Source organism: Colobus angolensis, unplaced genomic scaffold (genome assembly GCF_000951035.1).
Source record: "Colobus angolensis palliatus isolate OR3802 unplaced genomic scaffold, Cang.pa_1.0 Scaffold240, whole genome shotgun sequence".
NCBI lineage: Eukaryota > Metazoa > Chordata > Mammalia > Primates > Cercopithecidae > Colobus > Colobus angolensis.
The window spans coordinates 2,400,041-2,418,156 of NW_012115600.1; the positions used below are offsets into that span (position 1 = coordinate 2,400,041).

The 18,116-nt window shown below is 45.9% G+C and overlaps 1 protein-coding gene across 1 annotated transcript in view; it reads left to right on the forward strand.

Moving 5' to 3' along the window:
• The window catches only part of NIPAL3 (NIPA-like domain containing 3), a 56,591-nt gene extending 38,693 nt beyond the window's left edge, over positions 1 to 17,898 (forward strand). The window contains exons 9-14 of the mRNA XM_011945595.1: positions 2,877 to 3,012; positions 5,638 to 5,726; positions 7,230 to 7,293; positions 8,979 to 9,073; positions 13,622 to 16,471; positions 16,774 to 17,898. Coding sequence (XP_011800985.1) covers positions 2,877 to 3,012; positions 5,638 to 5,726; positions 7,230 to 7,293; positions 8,979 to 9,073; positions 13,622 to 13,821 — 584 coding nt within the window. The 3' untranslated portion in view covers positions 13,822 to 16,471; positions 16,774 to 17,898. The remainder of the gene's footprint in view (positions 1 to 2,876; positions 3,013 to 5,637; positions 5,727 to 7,229; positions 7,294 to 8,978; positions 9,074 to 13,621; positions 16,472 to 16,773) is intronic.
• The last annotated feature ends 218 nt before the right edge of the window (positions 17,899 to 18,116 follow it).

Consider the following 18,116-nt stretch of genomic DNA (forward strand, 5'->3'; position numbering starts at 1 on the left):
TTTTGTTTACAGAGCTTTGGCCCCTGGACACAGAAGCTGCTTGAGACTGGCTCAGGTTGTTCTGTCTCCATCAGTGGCTCTGGGGAGCTGGGTCCCTGCTGACTGGAGACAAACTTCTGTCCTCCAGGAGCCTCCAATCTACAGGGAGAAAATAGCAGTAAACAACTAGCCAAATTCATAGGTTATGTAAGTTTGGGCAATAACAATTCCAATGAGGAAGAATTAAGCAGAGTGAGGATGAAGTGAGTTACGTTGTTTCAGAGATGGCAGAAGTAGAACAGGCCCCAGTGATTGAGCCCTGAAAAGATCCATGCAAAACCTATCAGAGCTTAGGAATTCATTCTGGATTCAAAGATGGGTGCTGTGGAAGAGATAGCTCCTGAATCAGCTTGAGGCTAGAACTGCATATTAATTTTTCCTTTTTTTTTTTTTGATACAGTCTCACTGTGTCACCCAGGCTGGAGTGCAGTGGTACAATCATAGCTCACTGTAGCCTTGACCTCCTGGCCTCAAGTGATCCCCCTGCTTCAGCCTCCCAAAGTGCCAGGATTACAGGCATGAGCCGCGGTGCCTGGCTAGAACTGTGTATAATTTTATAGCTAATGGGTGCAGCACACCAACATGGCACAAGTATACATATGTAACAAACCTGCACGTTATGCACATGTACCCTAGAACTTAAAGTATAATAAAAAAAAAAAAGAAGTAGGATCCTATCTTCCATAAAAACTCATTTTACATTTCACAGTGCATTCTCTAAACACAATAAGTGGGTACAAATTCTGAGCAGCCAAGTAAAAGTGAATGTCTAAGGGTTGGGTGAGGAGAAAATGAAACATTTTCTATCACAAACAGGCTCCCAATGTATGTTAATGTGTTAGAAATATAACTACATTGTGAATTAAAGCCTTGGATTAAAAAAAAAAAAAATTTATAGCTAAATAGAGCTGTGGGGAATCCATCCTTCCTGAGAAGGAGAAGCGACAGAGGTGGAGGAGCAGGCTGGTGTCAGGGCTGGTGGAGCCTGCTGCCACGCTGGTCTTGTGTCTCTGGCCTCAGGCTAGTGACCCTCCCTCCTTAAACCACACCGTCCACTTCTCTAAAGGGGGGTATGAGAACATCCAAGTCACAGAAGGGAGTGGGGGTTAACTGAGATGTGCACAGGTGCCTAATATGTGCATGTGCATTTTTCTTCCAACCTTCCTACCGTGCACCCTACCACGGCCACAAGCCATCAACCAAATAGATATCTGTCACTGAAGACAGGGTTTCATTAATTGTTTTTTTAACAGCTCTGTTAAGATATAATTTACATACCATAAAGTTCACCTGTTTAAAGTTTACAATTCGGTGATTTTTAGTATTTCATAGAGTTGTGAAACCATCATCCTAATCTAATTTTAAAACATTTTGTCACCCCAAAAAGAAACCCTGTGCCTATTAGCAGTGACTCCCTGTTCCCCTCTTCCCAGCCCCAGGCAACCACTAAGCTACCTTCTGTCCCTGTAGATTTACCTTTTTGAACTCCTTCATAAATAAAGTCATATGCTTTGTGGCCTGTTGTGACTGGCTTCTTTCACTGAGCATGATGATTCTGAGGTTCACCCATGTCACAGCATGAATCAGTCCTTCATTCCTCAATGACTTTGTTTTCAAAGTGGATGGGAAGGATCACGGCCCTGAAACATCCTCTCCTCTTGTGTAGGAAGGCCAGAAGGTTCTGAGGCCATTGGCCGATACCCTTCTCACTAAGGAAGACTCCCTGATGACAAGTGCTTAAGTGGCTGCCAGTGTTTGGAAACTGTAGCCTAATGGGTGAGGAGCCCGAGAGACACTGTGCCGGGGGGTGGATATTGGCAGGAGAAAGCGAAATGAACCAAAGCTGAAGAATAGGAAAGCAAAGCAGAGCAGCTGGGACCAGGACTTCACTTGGACCACTCTTGGGGGCTGTCTCTAACTCCTGTTTGGCAGGGCAGGCTGATGGTCTGTAGTTAGAAGGCATTTCTGAACAGTAGGGTAGAGCGAGGGTCTCCACAGGGAGGTGAGCAGGATGCTCCGCTGGGTACACAGAAAGAATATTAGAACTTTCAATTATTTTTTCTCTGCCTTTTAATTTATATTCCTGTACAAATTTTATAACGTGCATACCATTTAAGTACAGGGTCACATGACTTTAATTTGAAAATAAGTACACACATATTGGAAATGTTTGCACATATGCACAAGGGTGTGCTTTCCAAAACACTGGAGAAATGTTTTTAAAAATACAAGTGACCAGCCAGGTGCGGTGGCTCACGCCTGCAATCCCAGCTCTTAGGCAGACAGAGGTGGGAGGATAGCTTGAGCCCAGGAGTTCAAGACCTGCCTGGGCAATATAGCGAGACCTTGTTCTCCACAAAAAGGAAAAAAAAATACAACAACAACAAAAAAATACAAGTGACTGAGCACTAAAAAACCCAAAAACTCCTAAGCTGTTTACACACCACATGTTTTTCCTGTGGTTGCTATGAGACTGGTGAGTTCATTGATCCACTCAGGGATCCTTTTGGCCACAGTGCTGGGCACTTTGGGCCTCAGAGAACTGAACTTACTGCCCATGCTTGGCAGTTTAGAAGTGACATCTAGGATTCCCTTCAGGAGTTTGGCTTTCCTCCCTCCTTTAGGGTGTAATCAGCACAGAGCATGGGAGTCCACGGGAGAGGTGCACACGAGACCCAGTGCAAACGGTGTTTGTCACCGTGCAAACCACCGGCCTGACTGTTCCTGTTCCCTCCCCTCTGTCTCCCCAAGTCCTTTGGGGTTATAGACTGGCTTTCCGGACGTAACTCTCTGCATTTCCCTGAGGCTCCCCACTCGCCCTTGTCTCCCATCTGCAGGCTCCATGACGGTGGTGACAGTCAAGGCTGTGGCTGGGATGCTTGTCTTGTCCATTCAAGGGAACCTGCAGCTTGACTACCCCATCTTCTACGTGATGTTCGTGTGCATGGTGGCAACTGCTGTCTATCAGGCTGCGTGAGTTACAAATCCTTTTCCTGCTGGGCCCCACCATCCGGGTTGCTTCTCTTTTGGGGACCTGATGACACATGCCGTGAAGCTACAAGGAGGGCCGAACATGCCACAGGGCCTGGCATCCCGCGTGGAGAGAGGAGCTACTAATTTGCTGAGTTGTCACCTGGAGGGTCACTCAAAAGATGAAGCCAGGCCAGGCACAGTGACCCACACCTGTAATCCCAGCTCTTTGGGAGGCTGAGGTGGGTGGGTCACTTGAGGCCAGGAGTTTGAGACTAGCCTGGCCAACGTGGTAAAATCCTGTCTTTACTAAAAATACAAAAAAAAAAAAAAAATTAGCTGGGTGTGGTGGCACATGCCTGTAGTCCTAGCTACTCAGGAAGCTGAGGCACAAGAATTAAAAAATAAAAAGGAAAGAAATATGAAGCCAGCAGTGGATGGGTTTTTCCCTGCTACCTCAGAATGTGAGATTTTTTTTGTTTTGTTTTGAGATGGAGGCTCATTCTGTTGCCCAGGCTGGAGTGCAGTGGTGCCATCTCGGCTCACTGTAACCTCTGCCTCTGGGGTTCAAGTGAGTCTCCTGCCTCAGCCACCCAAGTAGCTGGGACTACAGGTGTGTGCCACCACACTCGGCAAATTTTTATATTTTTAGTAGAGGTGGGATTTCACGTTGTGGGCCAGGCTAGTCTCAAACTCCTAACCTCAAGTGATCTGCCCACCTTGACCGCCCAAAGTACTGGGATTACAGGCATGAGCCACCATGCCTGGCCAGAATGTGAGAAATTTGTGGTTGGAGGCAGACTTACTTCCCATCTTCTCTGGGGCAGGTGATCATCTCAGGGGCCTCGGAAGCATGGCCATCCCTAGGACGCACCTGCTTGTCTTCTGGGTTGGAAAGAAAAGTTGTCATTTCTTGCCTTCAATATATTACCTCCAAATCTTCCTGAGTGGAAGGCAAAGTACCCCCTCCTCTTTCTAAGCATGAAGTTAAACAAAAGGCAGCAGCCTGAGGACAGGGCCTGTGTCTTGTTTGCGTTTGAGTCCTGGAGCCCAACAGAGGGCCTGGGAAGAGGAGAGGCTCTAGGAATGTTGTAGGTGACAAAACCTGTGTAGGTACACAGGACTCCCCAGCACACAAGGTTGATTCAGCCTGGAAAGCTCAGGCTCAGACTCAAGGTCCACCAGCTGCATGGCTTCCAGGGACCATAGGAGCAGCTGCTACTGGCCCGGTGTTTAGTGTGAGCCCAGCTCTTTTCTCAGTGCTTTATGGAACCAGCTCATTTGGTCCTTACAACACTCCTTTGACGTAGAGGATATTATCCCCACTTTGCATATGAGGAACTGAGGCAGAGGCAGAGAGGGTAAGAGGCTAGGAAGTGGCAGAGCTGAGATCTGAACCCAGGTGTCTGGCTCCCCAGCCCATGCCCTCACCGCTCTGCTCTGCTGTTGCCTACTCAGCTTCTCCCAGACTCAGATTCTTCACCTGCTAATGAGAACAACAGTCCCTACTTAAGAGAATCACATGAAGCTCTTAGGAGAACGGAGAATGTCTCTAGGGAAATGCCCAGTAAACATGAGCTGCTTCTATGATTATTGGCCTTGCTATTGTTATTTTGGTTATTATTATTTTTGGTCCCACTATAACAATTGCAGTCATCACCAGGGAGCCCCTGCCAGTCCAAGGCCCTGCGCTGAGCACTCCAGGTGTCACAAACATGGCTCAGATGCCCCCGCCCATCTCCTAAGGAGCTACTCATTCACTACCCAGTGCAGCCCACTGAGGGTGCTCAGCACTCAGGGACGATGAGGGTAGTCACTCACTGCCCTCAGGCATTCACAGCCCTGGCTGGGGGACAGCCAGTGAACAAACTAGTACAGCCAAGCTGCATGCAGTGGCTCACACCTGTAATCCCAGCTACTCAGGAGGCTGAGGCAGGAGGAGCATTTGAGCCCAGTAGTTAGAGGCTGTGGTGAGCTATCATTGTGCCACTGCACTCCAGCCCAGGCCACAAACCGAAGTAAAAAAATAAAAGCAATTGAGTGGTGAGCATGGTGTAAGCAACTATGCAGAGAAAGGGCAAAGAATATCTTCCAAAATTGGGGTATTTTTTATCATAGATGGAGTGATTAGGAAGGACTCTACTTTTCTCTTTTTCCTATATTTATTGCAGTGATCACATTATTTTCAAATTAAAAAGAAATTTTGTTGAAAAGAATAATTATAACACTAGGCAGAATGTGATTAGGACTATAAGAGTTTCTGGGGGCAGGGGTATAAGAGATGCAGGAATGGCTCTTTTTAGTGGGGTGGGGATACAGGGGGGTGAGGAGAAGGTCATTTCAGGTGACAGGAACCATGCGGCCAAAGGTGTGAGACCATGATGGCATGGCTCAGTTGGGAAATGGGGATGGGCCTTAGCTGTGTGTCTAGGGGGAGAGTGGGAATCAAGCATGGACCCCAGATCAGGGATACACGGTGCCCTGTAACATGAGGGTGGCATTTTTAGAAACCCAAGGAACGTTTCTAAATGTATCATCTTCATATTTCAAACCAAACTCTACTGTTGTCAGCTCTTAACCTTTCCAACATCTCCACAGCCCACTGACTGGAGTGCTTTTGTTTTGAAGGTTTTTGAGTCAAGCCTCACAGATGTACGACTCCTCTTTGATTGCCAGTGTGGGCTACATTCTGTCCACAACCATTGCTATCACAGCAGGTAAGGGTGGTCCATTGCTAGATTTCTGTCTTCTACTTTAGCAGCAGGGTATTATCCCAGGGTGGAGAGAGGCTGATTCTGCTGACTCGTTCTCCCCGTAGAGTGGTGTATGGGTTCATGGAGAATGTGCAGGATTTCCAGATAGAGAGACCCAGGTTTGTATCCACACCTGCACAGACGCACATCAGCTCTGCAAACATCACTTAACCTCTCTGAGCCTCAGCTCCACATTCATAAAATGGGAGTGATAACGCTTACCTCCTAGAATTGTAATAGGTATGATCCAAAAGTGCCCTATGCAATACTGTGTGTACTTTAACAAGTTTTGCTATCTTCTAACTTCACAACCCCCACTGGCTAAGTGACCACACATCTCTTCTATATAATTTTAGAGATCATGAATATGTATAGCATTGCAACATTATCGATGCTCAATAAGTGATCATTAGCATTACAGCCCCCTTTTCCTCTATTTCACCTCTAATTTTTTTTCATTTTCTTTCTGTAGTGGCCTTAGAGGCTGCAATCATATAAAGCTGTTTGTTTGTTTAAATGGCATAATAGGTAACTAAAATCTTCAGAGTAAAAAATCCAGTAAGAACTAAGTGCTTTCCTTTGATGAAAGCCTGGCTGTAAAGCCCTATGCTCTGCACAGCACTTAAGACAAGTGGTGCCGCAGTTCCTGTCTACACAGGAGGAACACACAAGGCGCACAGCTTCCAGGGCCCATGCTGTGAGCAGCACCAGGGGCCATGAGGCATTGACCCAGAGCAGCCAGAAGCCATAAGCTAAGTCATGGTCAAGAAGCTTGGTCAAGAAGCGTGAAGTCCAGTCAAGGTTGAAAGGAATCGCAACCACCATGGTTGAGTGAGAACAGAAGTCAAGGCAGGGAATCAGGAGCTCAGGAATACAGCTGGAGGCCTGTGTGGGTGAGATGATTCCAGACAAAGGCTGGCTCAGGGCAGAGGCAGTAGGCCCACCCCAGTCCCATACCACAGGAGTAGACCCGCAGACTTGGCATCTACTGGCCATACGAGGTTAGAAAGCTCTAACAACATAAGCACAAAGCCTTGTTTATCCATCTTAAGAAAGATGGAGGGGAGATGATTGCAGGCACAAACTGGTAAATAAGGTCTGTGGTTTAGTTAGTAAGTGTTCATTGTCGTTTTCCTGCTTTGATTATGCACTGTGGTTATGGAAGACATGACTGGGGAAAGCTGGAGGAAGAGTGCATGGGGACTCTACACCATTTTTGTGAGTCTAATATTATCCCCCAATATAAGTTAAGAAACATGGAGATCAGAGGGGCCTAAGGTGGAAAAAAGTTGACAACCTGATCCCCTAAATGGCTTTTATTCCATTCTTCTTATAAGGCACAGTCATAATACGTTTTGATCATTTTGGTTTCCTAAAGGGAAGAGAGCTTAGCCAAATCCTAGACAGACTTGCCAATGGGTGACTTGAAAACAGCTCAGTGATATTTTCTATGATTTGCTGCTGCAGGTGCAATATTTTACCTGGACTTCATCGGGGAGGATGTGCTGCACATCTGCATGTTTGCACTGGGGTGAGTTCTGTCCTGCTTGCCGGCCCCAAGATGTTGTGTGTAGAATTCCAAGTAGGTTGCCCCCCTCTCTACCTTATTGCTACAGCTGCCCCACCCTTTAGAGTCAGAGGAGCTGTGGGGTTTGGGAGCTTTCTCCCCAGAGGTGAGCATTTTATTCCTCTAAGGGCTTTATCTTCCTTTTTCTTCTCTTTTGGACTCTAATCTCTTTGGCATTTCTCAAATATCACATTTTGACACATGAAAAGTCTCTCAACCTCACCTCAGATCTAAGAAATGCATATTGAAGCTACATGAGATACCATCCTTTTGCAAAAACTAACAGGATTAATAGTATTCCACACTGGCAAGAGGATGAGGAGGCCAGCCCACTACCACACTGTTAGCTTACTTTAATGTGGAAGGAAAATTTAACAACAGCAACAAAAATCCAAACAAGCATACTTTTTGATACAGTATTCCATTCTAATCGTTTATCTTGGAAAAATGCTTCAACAGGGATGCAAAGACACATGTATGGGGCTATTTATTAATTTTTAAATTAGTTGTATAAGCAAACAACTGAAAACAATAGAAATGCTCAGCAGTCGAATACAGGTGTTAAAAAATTATGCCATATCCAGATAATAGCATGCCATGCTGCCATTTTGAAAACTTGAGGCCAGTCCATAGGTGCTGACACAGAAAAAAAGTTAGCCAGGTGTGGTGGCAGGCACTTGTAATCCTAGCTACTCGGGAGGCTGAGGCAGGAGGATCACTTGAACCTGGGAGGCGGAGGTTGCGTGAGCTGAGATCGTGCCACTAGACTCCAACCTAGGCAACAGAGTGAGACTTTGTCTCAAAAAAAGATCAAAATAAAAAATATAAAAAAAGAAGATGAATCTTAACATTTTATCAAATGAAAGAAACCAGACATAAAAGAGTACATACTGTATGATTTAACTTACATGAATTAAAGAACAGACTAATTTCATCCATGGTGAGAGAAGTCAGGATAGTAGTTACCTCTGGGGAAGGGCTGGCGTGAAATGGAAAGGGGCCCAGGAAAACTTTCTGAGGGGGATGGAAGTATTTTCTGTCTTGACCTGGGTGATGATTCCACAAGTAAAATTCATTCATCTAGACATCTAGGGTTGGTGCATTTTGCTGCTTGTAAATGATACCTTAATGTTTAGAAAGTATGCTTGTTTATGTAAGCTATAGGAGAAAGGGAAAAAACAAAGCAAAACAAAAAATAACCTGGAAGGCTATACACCTGCCTGGCCGAGTGAGACCAAGAGTACACGGACTCGCCAATTTTTGTTGATTTTTACTATCTATACTTCAGTAGTGATTGAAACGAATGACTTCAATTAAAAAAAAACATTTTAAAAGGCAAGGTTCCGAGAATCCTGATTAAATGGAAGTGAAGAGCCATGAGAAGCTCGCCCAGGAGAGTCTAATTTATTCTGATTACAGCTCATGGAGAGTGTAGGGCATGTGAGGCCACTCCAGCTATTGTTATTCAACTTGCATCTGCCCCTGCTGATCCCAGGCTGGCAGCCTCTCAGGGCTCCTTGGGCGGTGAGCCTTCCTCCGCAGCCTGCAAGCCTTTTTACCTCTTTCGCATCACCTGAGCCTGAAAGTGTGTCCCTCCCCGACCTTGCTCCTGGCCTTATTTCTCTTCCTGTCTTATCTCCATTCCTCAGGTGCCTCATCGCGTTCCTGGGCGTCTTCTTAATCACGCGTAACAGGAAGAAGGCCATTCCATTTGAGCCCTATATTTCCATGGATGCCATGCCAGGTAAGGTTAAAGCCCCGTGGGTCTAGCTGACCATCCATGTAGAATGACTGCTACTTCCTGTTTAAAAAGAGACAACCAACTGCTGTGCTGTGCCTTTATCGTGTGACTGTTCTCTCACTGTCTTTTTTCTTTTTTTTTTTAATCTTGTGCAAAAGGGTAGGCAATGGCTGAGGCACCTCAGTTGGTTTTGAGCACATCTTGCCAGTTCCATGTCTATTTGGGGATCTTTTAAAGAAAATTCTGATTCATACTCATTATAATTAGGATCTGCAGCCCCAGGCTTCATGCCTGCAAATGGAAAAATCCATTCATCTAGTTGGAATGAAATGATCAGAGAGGGGAAGGAAAATGAGTGGAATGAAATTAAAATATTATAATCTTACTCCCTGGATGCCACAAGGGAGTGGATCATTCTGGAAAGCCTAATTTCATAGCGAGCTAAGGATTCATACTGAGAAACACAAATGTAAATGCCTGTAAGCCCTGACAGTAACATAAACATGTGAATCAGCCAAATACTGCCTAGCAGGGAGTGGTGGGACCTGTGGAGGACTGGAGAGTGCCTGTCTAGCCTAAAGGAATTCAGATTAGAAAAGTTAAGACATTGGACCAACCTCAGATTTGCTGACCTAAACTCTGTAGGTTGCTGGTGACCATTAGCTTTCGCACTTAACTCAACATTTTGATTTTATTTATACAAGATGGAACTGTCTCTAAAACATAATCTCCTGTCCTTCATTAACACAATCTCATGAACAAAATATAAACACACTGATGGTCTAGAGGACTGCTTACTCGAGAGGTTTTCATGCTGTAACCCTGTGATGCAGGTGTGTTCTCAGGGCTGACTGGTATGCCCCTACATTAAATGGCCCCAGGGTTTATGTGTGTACTTTTTATATTAGTTCCTCCCCTCTTGTTATTAAGCTGTTGTCTGTCCTTCTTGCTGTAGCCAGCCTGCCTGAGTATAGCAACTCAATGTCAATGTGCTCCTTCAGCCCAACTTGTTCAAATTACAAATAAAATCAAAATGAAGGAGCTCTGAGTTGGGGGCCTAAGATTTCTACTAGGAGTTAAGTGCATGAGCTTTGGTGCATGAACTTTTTAAATGTCTAATCTGGCTGCTCAGATTCCTTTTTTGCTAACTTCCTTGTTTCTCGGCTGTGTTCCGGATAGATGAGGGCGCTGGATAGCTGAATTCCAGATAGGTGAGGTGTCAACTCTGTGTGTGCAAGTATGTGTATGTATACGTGTGTTTGTGTGTTTATAAACTATGTATGTGTATATATCAATATCAGTATTTGTGTGTGTGTGTAGATAGATAGATAGATAGATAGATAGATAGATAGATAGATAGATAGATAGATGTATTTTCTGGTAGAAAATAGAAGGTAACCTAAGGTAATCTTAGATATCAGCATTCTGTGGTCTGTTTGTGGGTGTGGCTCTCAGCTTTTTCTTTGTACCTTGTGACCAGTGGGAAGTCAGCTGTTGAATCAGGGAGACCCTGCCCTTGCAGTGGCTTGTCAGGACACTTTGGATTGTAGGTGTTCTGTCCTGTGAAGAGTGTGGGCTTGGAGTTCAGATGACCTGGATTCAAATCCCAGCTCTACCACTTTCCTGCTGTGTGACCTCCCAAGGTCTCTCATCCTCACTTGTAACTGGGATTCCTTCTTTCAGGCTAGTGGTCATATGTGTAAAGGCCTCTTGCGCAGTGTCTGGGACATGGTAGATGCCTGGTTACGTTTGGTTTCACTTCCCTTTTGCTTTAAAAACCTTTGGAAGCTTCACACATTTGTTTGACCTGGTGGCAGATAGAACATGCAGAATAAAACTGCTGAACAGTCTCAGCCTAAACAGCGGTGCTTTTCCAGCCACTTGGTTTCCCTGGTCAGCATTAGGACCTTGCCTTTTGTCTACCTAGATTCGTATCTTCACAACAGACAACTGCTGTTCAAGAGGTATTCAAATTCCAGAAATATACCACATCACTATTTGGAGAGCCTTTGAGTAATTCATGCACCTGAAAGACTTCTTAAAAATGAGAACGAGAAATAGCCCCTGACCTCCAGGAGCTAGCCTGGCACTCCTAGCCGGGCCTTGGCCCTCTCCTGTTGAGCAGAAACAATTTCACAGAACATCAACAGCAAACAAGGCCACTCTGCAGCTGTGATGGATCAGGACATAAGCAGGTGGAATGGGAAGGAAAGGGTTTTTTTCTAAAGTTAAAAATAAATAAATAAATAAATGAAAGAACACAAACAGGACTACTCTGCTATCCTGTCTAAACACAGACAAAAAATGGACATTGTCCAAATCGTGAAAAACACCAAACATCTCTCTTACCTGGCTGTGAGAGATGGCCACTTCTTTACCAGTCACAGCTTTAGCTCCAATCTAGTCATCTTCTAGATAAAAACTAAGATCCCCAATCATGGAATTAGCCCTGCTTCCTGACAGCATCCAACCCAAAGCAAAGCCTCACTTCCTTGAACCCACCCCAAAATCACCTAGTCCAAGCCAACCCCACAATAACTCCTTTCTAACCCCCTCTTAGATAGTTCATGGTTCCCTGCCATGTACACCTCTCACATTGCAATGTGTCAGTAAACCCACATTTGTTAGACTGGAGGTGTATTCCCGTTGGTCTTTGGCTGGAGGGCATTGACAAAATCCAAAAGGTAAACCAGGCCTGTTAAGCCAGCTCTCTTGCCTGAGGACAGGCACCTCCTCAGCTCTTCTACTTCCCTCTTCTACCCTCCCCCAAAATCCAAACCACAGGCTCTTAGACTGTGCCCTTCGAAGAACCATCAGTTCAGTCTTAGGCAATAGGGAGCCAAAGGGCCTTTCACGGACTGGGTCTTCCCCGGCCATTTGCAGAGTGGATAGGAGCACAGGCTCTGGTGGCAGATCCCACCTCTGCCTCTCATTAGCTGTGTGACCTTGGGCAAGTTACTTCACCTCTCTGAGTCTCTTTCCAGAAAATGAGGACAGTAGTTCATCTCTGTTACAGGATCGTTTGGGGATTAAGTGCAGGTACATAGGGAAGCCACATAGCATTCAGTTAAGAGTATGGACTTCTGAGTTGAAAGCCCCAAGTTTGGACCCTGGCACTGCCTCTTACTAGCTGCGTGATCTCAGGCAAATTACGTGCTTCATTTCTGCTCCTTCATTTTCCTTATCAGGCATCCTGAGGATCAAATGAGATAGAACTTTGTAACTATTTGGAACGGTATCTGCCACCAATTAAATACTCAATACACATAACCATTGTCATTGCTATTGTTGTTATCATTACTATTTAAAGTGCTTAGCCCAGTCGGGTGTCGTAGCTCACACATGTAATCCCAGCTACTTGGGAGACTGAGGCAGGAGGATCATTTGAGCCCCAGGTGTTCAAGACTAGCCTGGAAAACATAGACTCTGCCTTTAAAAAGGAAGTCCTTTAGCCCAGTGCCCAGGGCATATTAAATAGTTAGATGTCAGCTGTTATTATCATCATAGTTTCGTTGCATTCAATTTCTTATGACTCAGCCTGAAGGCAGAATTTGAAGAGTCTTAATTCCCTGGCAGGAAAAGTTGGCCTCAAAAGTAACTGGCCTGGCGAAACAGCTCACACGTGTAATCCCAACACTTTGGAAGGTGGGGCAGGTGGATCACTTCAGCCCAAAAGTTTGAGACCAGCCTGGGCAACATGGTGAAACCCCACCTCTACCAAAAAAACAAAAAAATTAGCCGAACAGGGTGGCATGCAGCTGTAGTGCCAGCCACTCGGGAGGCTGATGTGGGAGGATCGCTTGAGCCCCAGAGGTTGAGGCAGCAGTGAGCCAAGATCGTTCCACTGCACTCCAGCCTGGGCGACAGAGCAAGACTCTGTCTCAATAAATGAATAAATGAACAAACAAACAAAACACGTCCCTCCTGACCTGACTAGGGGAATTGTAGGACAAAGGTAAAGGAATTAAAGATTAAAGGCTTTGCCCTCAAATGTAAATAGGAATCCCTTGTGAAAGTACCCAGAAGTAATAATAAGCAAATCTCCCCTTCCCCTATATGTGGAGCAGGGACTTTAAAATTAAAGGCCAAGGTGCTCCCTCTGGGCATCATGATACATCTGTCACCTTCAGGTGCCCATGACACAAAAATTACTCTCTTTCCTCGACAGTGTGACAGAGTTTCCTGGATCCTGATGTAATTCAGCAGTGAAGCGTTGGCATCTACCACGTTCAAAGCACAGTGCTAGTTCCATTCCACCTGGGGCCCACACCGACATTCCCACCTCACTTTAGGCCAACTGAGGGTTCCTCCTGACAGCAGCTGGTCTGTGTGCATATTTCCTGAAGATTCGTCTCTTGTTGCTTAGCAACCATAATAGTTCCAGTGTGTATTTGTGGGTGTTCTCTTTTAAATCTAAAGCATTCGGGACATTGACAATGCACATGATTAGCTGCTGAGCACTATAATTAGTCTGTGGCAGGATAGAGGGAGATGCGACCTCCTTGGCCCCCTTACCACATAATGATTTGAGGAAAATGGATTTCATTTCAGGTATGCAGAACATGCACGATAAAGGGATGACTGTCCAGCCTGACCTCAAAGCTTCTTTTTCCTATGGGGCTCTGGAAAACAATGACAACATTTCTGAGATCTATGCTCCTGCCACACTGCCAGTCATGCAAGAAGAGCACGGCTCCAGAAGTGCCTCTGGGGTCCCCTACCGAGTCCTAGAGCACACCAAGAAGGAATGAGACTCGCCTCCCTCTATTTATAACTGTCCCCACCAGGCTGACAGCGGTTCAACCCTGAATCCTAAAACTTGCCTTTCAAGTCTCATTTTGTTTTTAACTGAGAACGCTATGGATGATGATCTCGGAAAGCCTTTGTCTCTGGGAAAGGACGCGTTATCTTGGTCTTGGAAATTTCAGATGATGAGGGTGGGGGGATGGAAGCATTATTCCAGATGGGCGGGATAGAATCCAGCTTCTGCCTGGATTAGCCCAGCAGGATTTGGAAAGCCTTTCTACCATCCTTGAGGATGGTAACTGAGCTTCCTCCGACAGTGACCAAAGGTTGCTGTATCCTTTAGAGCTAAGACAAGACAGAGAGTCTGCTGTTAATTCTCAAATCCGGCGAAAGGCTGGACACCTCTAAATCTCGTCTTCCTCCACCTCACGTGCATGCCTGATCTCTCCCCAACACTCCTGGTGCCATATCTGTGATAGCACTCGTGCTGCCTTCACATGGCAGGCTGGGCCAACCCTGGGTGGAAGGTTCTGACATTTGTGTTTCAGAAATGTACATCTGCCTTCCAGTCATCAGTGCCCTTCTAGGGAAGATGTGCTTGATATGTTCAAATTCGATCTACTCTGAAAACGAATTTGATTTTGGTCCCGTGAGGACTACTTGTTTGTCTGCCTCCTGCCCCCAAAGGAATTAGGAAGTTAGGAGAAGGGGAAGAATAAGGAGGATAGGAGAGGGTGATGATGCTTCAGCCCATTAAGGAAGAAAAGTCCCCCTTACTCTTACAAAAGGTGATTTCACCACTTAAAAAGGGATAGGCAGAAAATCTGGCCATCTTATGTGTTATTTTTTCCTGCATACCAGTGCCCCCTGGAAAGGTGGGGATGCTCATTTCAGAGACAGCCTCTTCACCTGTCCTCCGTCTCTCCATTACAGAGCCACAAGCCAAGCTCAAGTTACTGGTTAATTTCCTTGAAGTCAATAGAGACTCTCTGGGTCCTCATCCCCACGCATGTATGTCTGGGAGAAGCAAGCATTCTCAAAAACAGGGCTGTTGCTTTCTTCCTGGCTGCATATGTGACTATCTTCCCCTAGACTGATGGTGTACCTTGAGAGGCGCAGATAAAGGTTTGCAGACTTTAGTGGGCATAAGGATCCCCTAGAAGTGTATGTAAAATGCAGATTCCTGCACCCCAACTGCAGACACTCTTAAGTGGGACTGGAGTGGGGCCCTGGGGTCTGCATTCTTAACTGGTACCACCAGTGATTCTGCTACAATGCCACAATCCTGAGATTTCACACCTGGAAAGCTTAAGAATTTAACAAGATGTTCTGCTAAAACCCCCAGGGCCCCATGCAACCTTGCCAGAAAGTTTCCTCCCTAGGGTTCCTTTGGAAGGTTAAATAATCCCCATAGGATCTGTGGCATTCTCCATCCAGTGAATACTACTTAGAGCTACACTCACCACTTCCCTAGACAGCCTTCAATAGGCATGATAACAGTGTTAATAGACCAGTGTGACAGATCACTTATCTTTGTGGATTGTGCTTAATACTGATTTAGTACTGATTTAATACCTTGACTTCAAAAACTGACATCTGTTGTCTGTGATAACCACTGCTGTACTGTGTCTTAACCACTTCTGTATTGTGTGGTCTTAACTGCCTAAGGTGGCAGCGGGCAGTGGACTCCTTTCCCTTAGGATGGGGATCAACTCAATTCAACAAGATTTATAAGGCATTTACATGTGCTAAGCATTTGGAAGACCCAAGCTACAAAGATAAGACATAGTTCCTGCCCTCCAGGCCAGCAGAGGGAGGCACAAATACCCAGGAATCTCTGATGGGTGTGAAGTGCGGTGGTGGGCCACAGAAAATGACCATCATGGAGACTCTGCCAAAGTTCGGACCCTGAGCCCGTATTCAGAAGTGGAGATGATTTTGGTCCCACTCATAGATGGGTGGCAAATCTAAGATTTGTATAAAGCATATGAAAGTAGGGTGATCACCCCCGAGGCAGAGGGGCCAGCATTGGCAAAGGCACAGAGATAAGAGGAGCAGGGCAAAGAAAGGAGAGCCAGGGAAGGTGGTGGGAGACGAATCTCAAAGCTAAGTAGTGGAAGCTGGGCACAGTGGCTCACGCCTGTAATCCCAGCACTTTGGGAGGCCAAGGCTGGAGGATCACTTGAGCCCAGGAGTTTTATATCAGCCTGGGCAACATAGCAAGACCTTATCTCTGCTAAAAATTAAAAAAAAAAAAATTAGTTGGGTGTGGTGGGGCATGCCTGTGATCCCAGCTACTCAAGAAGCTGAGGTGGGAGGATTGCTAGAACCCAGGAAGCCAAGGGTACAGGGAGCCATGATCATGCTGCTGCACTCCAACCTGGGTGACAATGAGACCATGTCTCAAAAAAAAAAAAAAAAAAAGATAAGCAGTGGAGGCCACATCATGGAAGGTCTTGAATATCTGGCTAAGGAGTTTAAAGTGTATCCAAGAGGACATGGGAGCCATTGATGGTTCATGAGGAAGAGAAGGGCAGGATCAGCACTGATGGAAAAGGAGGGCTTGTTCAGTGTGGAGGAAGAATCAGAAGGGGGAATGAGTTACCTTCTCCGAGCCCACAAGAACAAAAAACAAAAAGCAGAAATTAAAATCAGGTTTCAGGCCGGGCACGGTGGCTCAAGCCTGTAATCCCAGCACTTTGGGAGGCCGAGACGGGCGGATCACGAGGTCAGAAGATCGAGACCACGGTGAAACACCGTCTCTACTAAAATTACAAAAAACTAGCCGGGCGAGATGGCGGGCGCCTGTAGTCCCAGCTACTCTGGAGGCTGAGGCAGGAGAATGGCGTAAACCCGGGAGGCGGAGCTTGCAGTGAGCTGAGATCCCGCCACTGCACTCCAGTCCCGGCGACAGAGCGAGACTCCGCCTCAAAAAAAATTAAAAAAAATAAAATCAGGTTTCACTACTATTTGTGTATTCCTCCTTTCCCAAGTGATTTTTCTAAAGCTGGGAGTGGGGGCAGGAGGGAGAAAGAGAAGGTGAGCAGGGAGGCTATTTAGATGTGTCAAACCCAGGTGATCAGTAATAATTTGGGCATATATATGCTCCCAAACTTGCTCTGCCCCACCCCCTTCCCTTGCTTTTGGTATGGGCCTTTTAGCCTTGGGCCAGCTGGCTTTCTTGAGATGAGTGAATAAAGTGCACTGTAATTTCAGGTCGGCTGTAGATCATGGGATCCTGCAGATCCAGGAACTGCTGCTGAGGCCTGGGAAGCTCCCTTGCCTGAGGGTTTGGGGCAGTGGCGTCATCCCACCAAGCTGAGCCTTGAAAGGGCTGAGCAGAAAGTTAAATGGTGGTTTCCTGAGTGGAAGCCATGGGTAGGTCACTTGAGTAGTCAGGAAGCACAGCTGATGTGAAGGCTAGTTCCTCCCTATCGTTGTCCCGTGGTATAAATGGACTGTCTGCTGATGGCCATACACAGCACTGGCTGTTAGGATGGGGAAGGGGTGTCATCAGGTTTCCACTCATAGCCCTGGTTCGTTATTGTTACTCACAGCTCTGACGTCCCCAAGTCCTCTTGAATGTTGCAAGCAATGTTAAGTATCACACCCCAGTCTCCTTCCGAGCAGCCCAGGTCCCTAAAGCAAGGTCACCAAACTTGGGTTTAAACTTCAGTTGCTATCACATCAAGGTTCAGGTTATGCAGATCTTGTAGTGTGGAGCTGAATTCTGGGTAGAGAAGGGAGAGTTGACTCCCCATTGCTTTTCTAGTGGAAACCAGCCAGTTTGACGGTGCTGCGCGGATACAGGACTCCATCAGGCTAGTGTTGGGGAACCAGCCCGGCAGCCTTCCATGTGAATTCCATATCTGTTCCAACACTGGCTGATAGGCAGACAAAAGATTACTTGTGTGTTTCTCTGAGAAGCGGTGTAAATGAAGTCACCTTAGAATATATTCTGTGCGGATGCTTATATTTTGTTAACTTCACAACTTATGGCATGTCTTCTTTTTCAAAAAAAAAAAAGTACTAGGTGTGAATAACATTATGAAGTGGTATTTAATTAAAAATCCATGCAGTGACAGCTGAGTTCGTGTCTTATGTTTGGCTAATACTTCCTAGAATTATCTAGAACAGACCGCGGAAGTGTTCTGTGTCTGTGCCGCCCAACATGGTAGCCACTCTCGACATGTGGCTGTTGAATACTTTAAATGTGGCTAGTGCAACCAAGGAACTGAATGTTTAATTTCATCTAATTACATTTCCATATAGCTCATATATTAACAGTAGAGATCTAGAG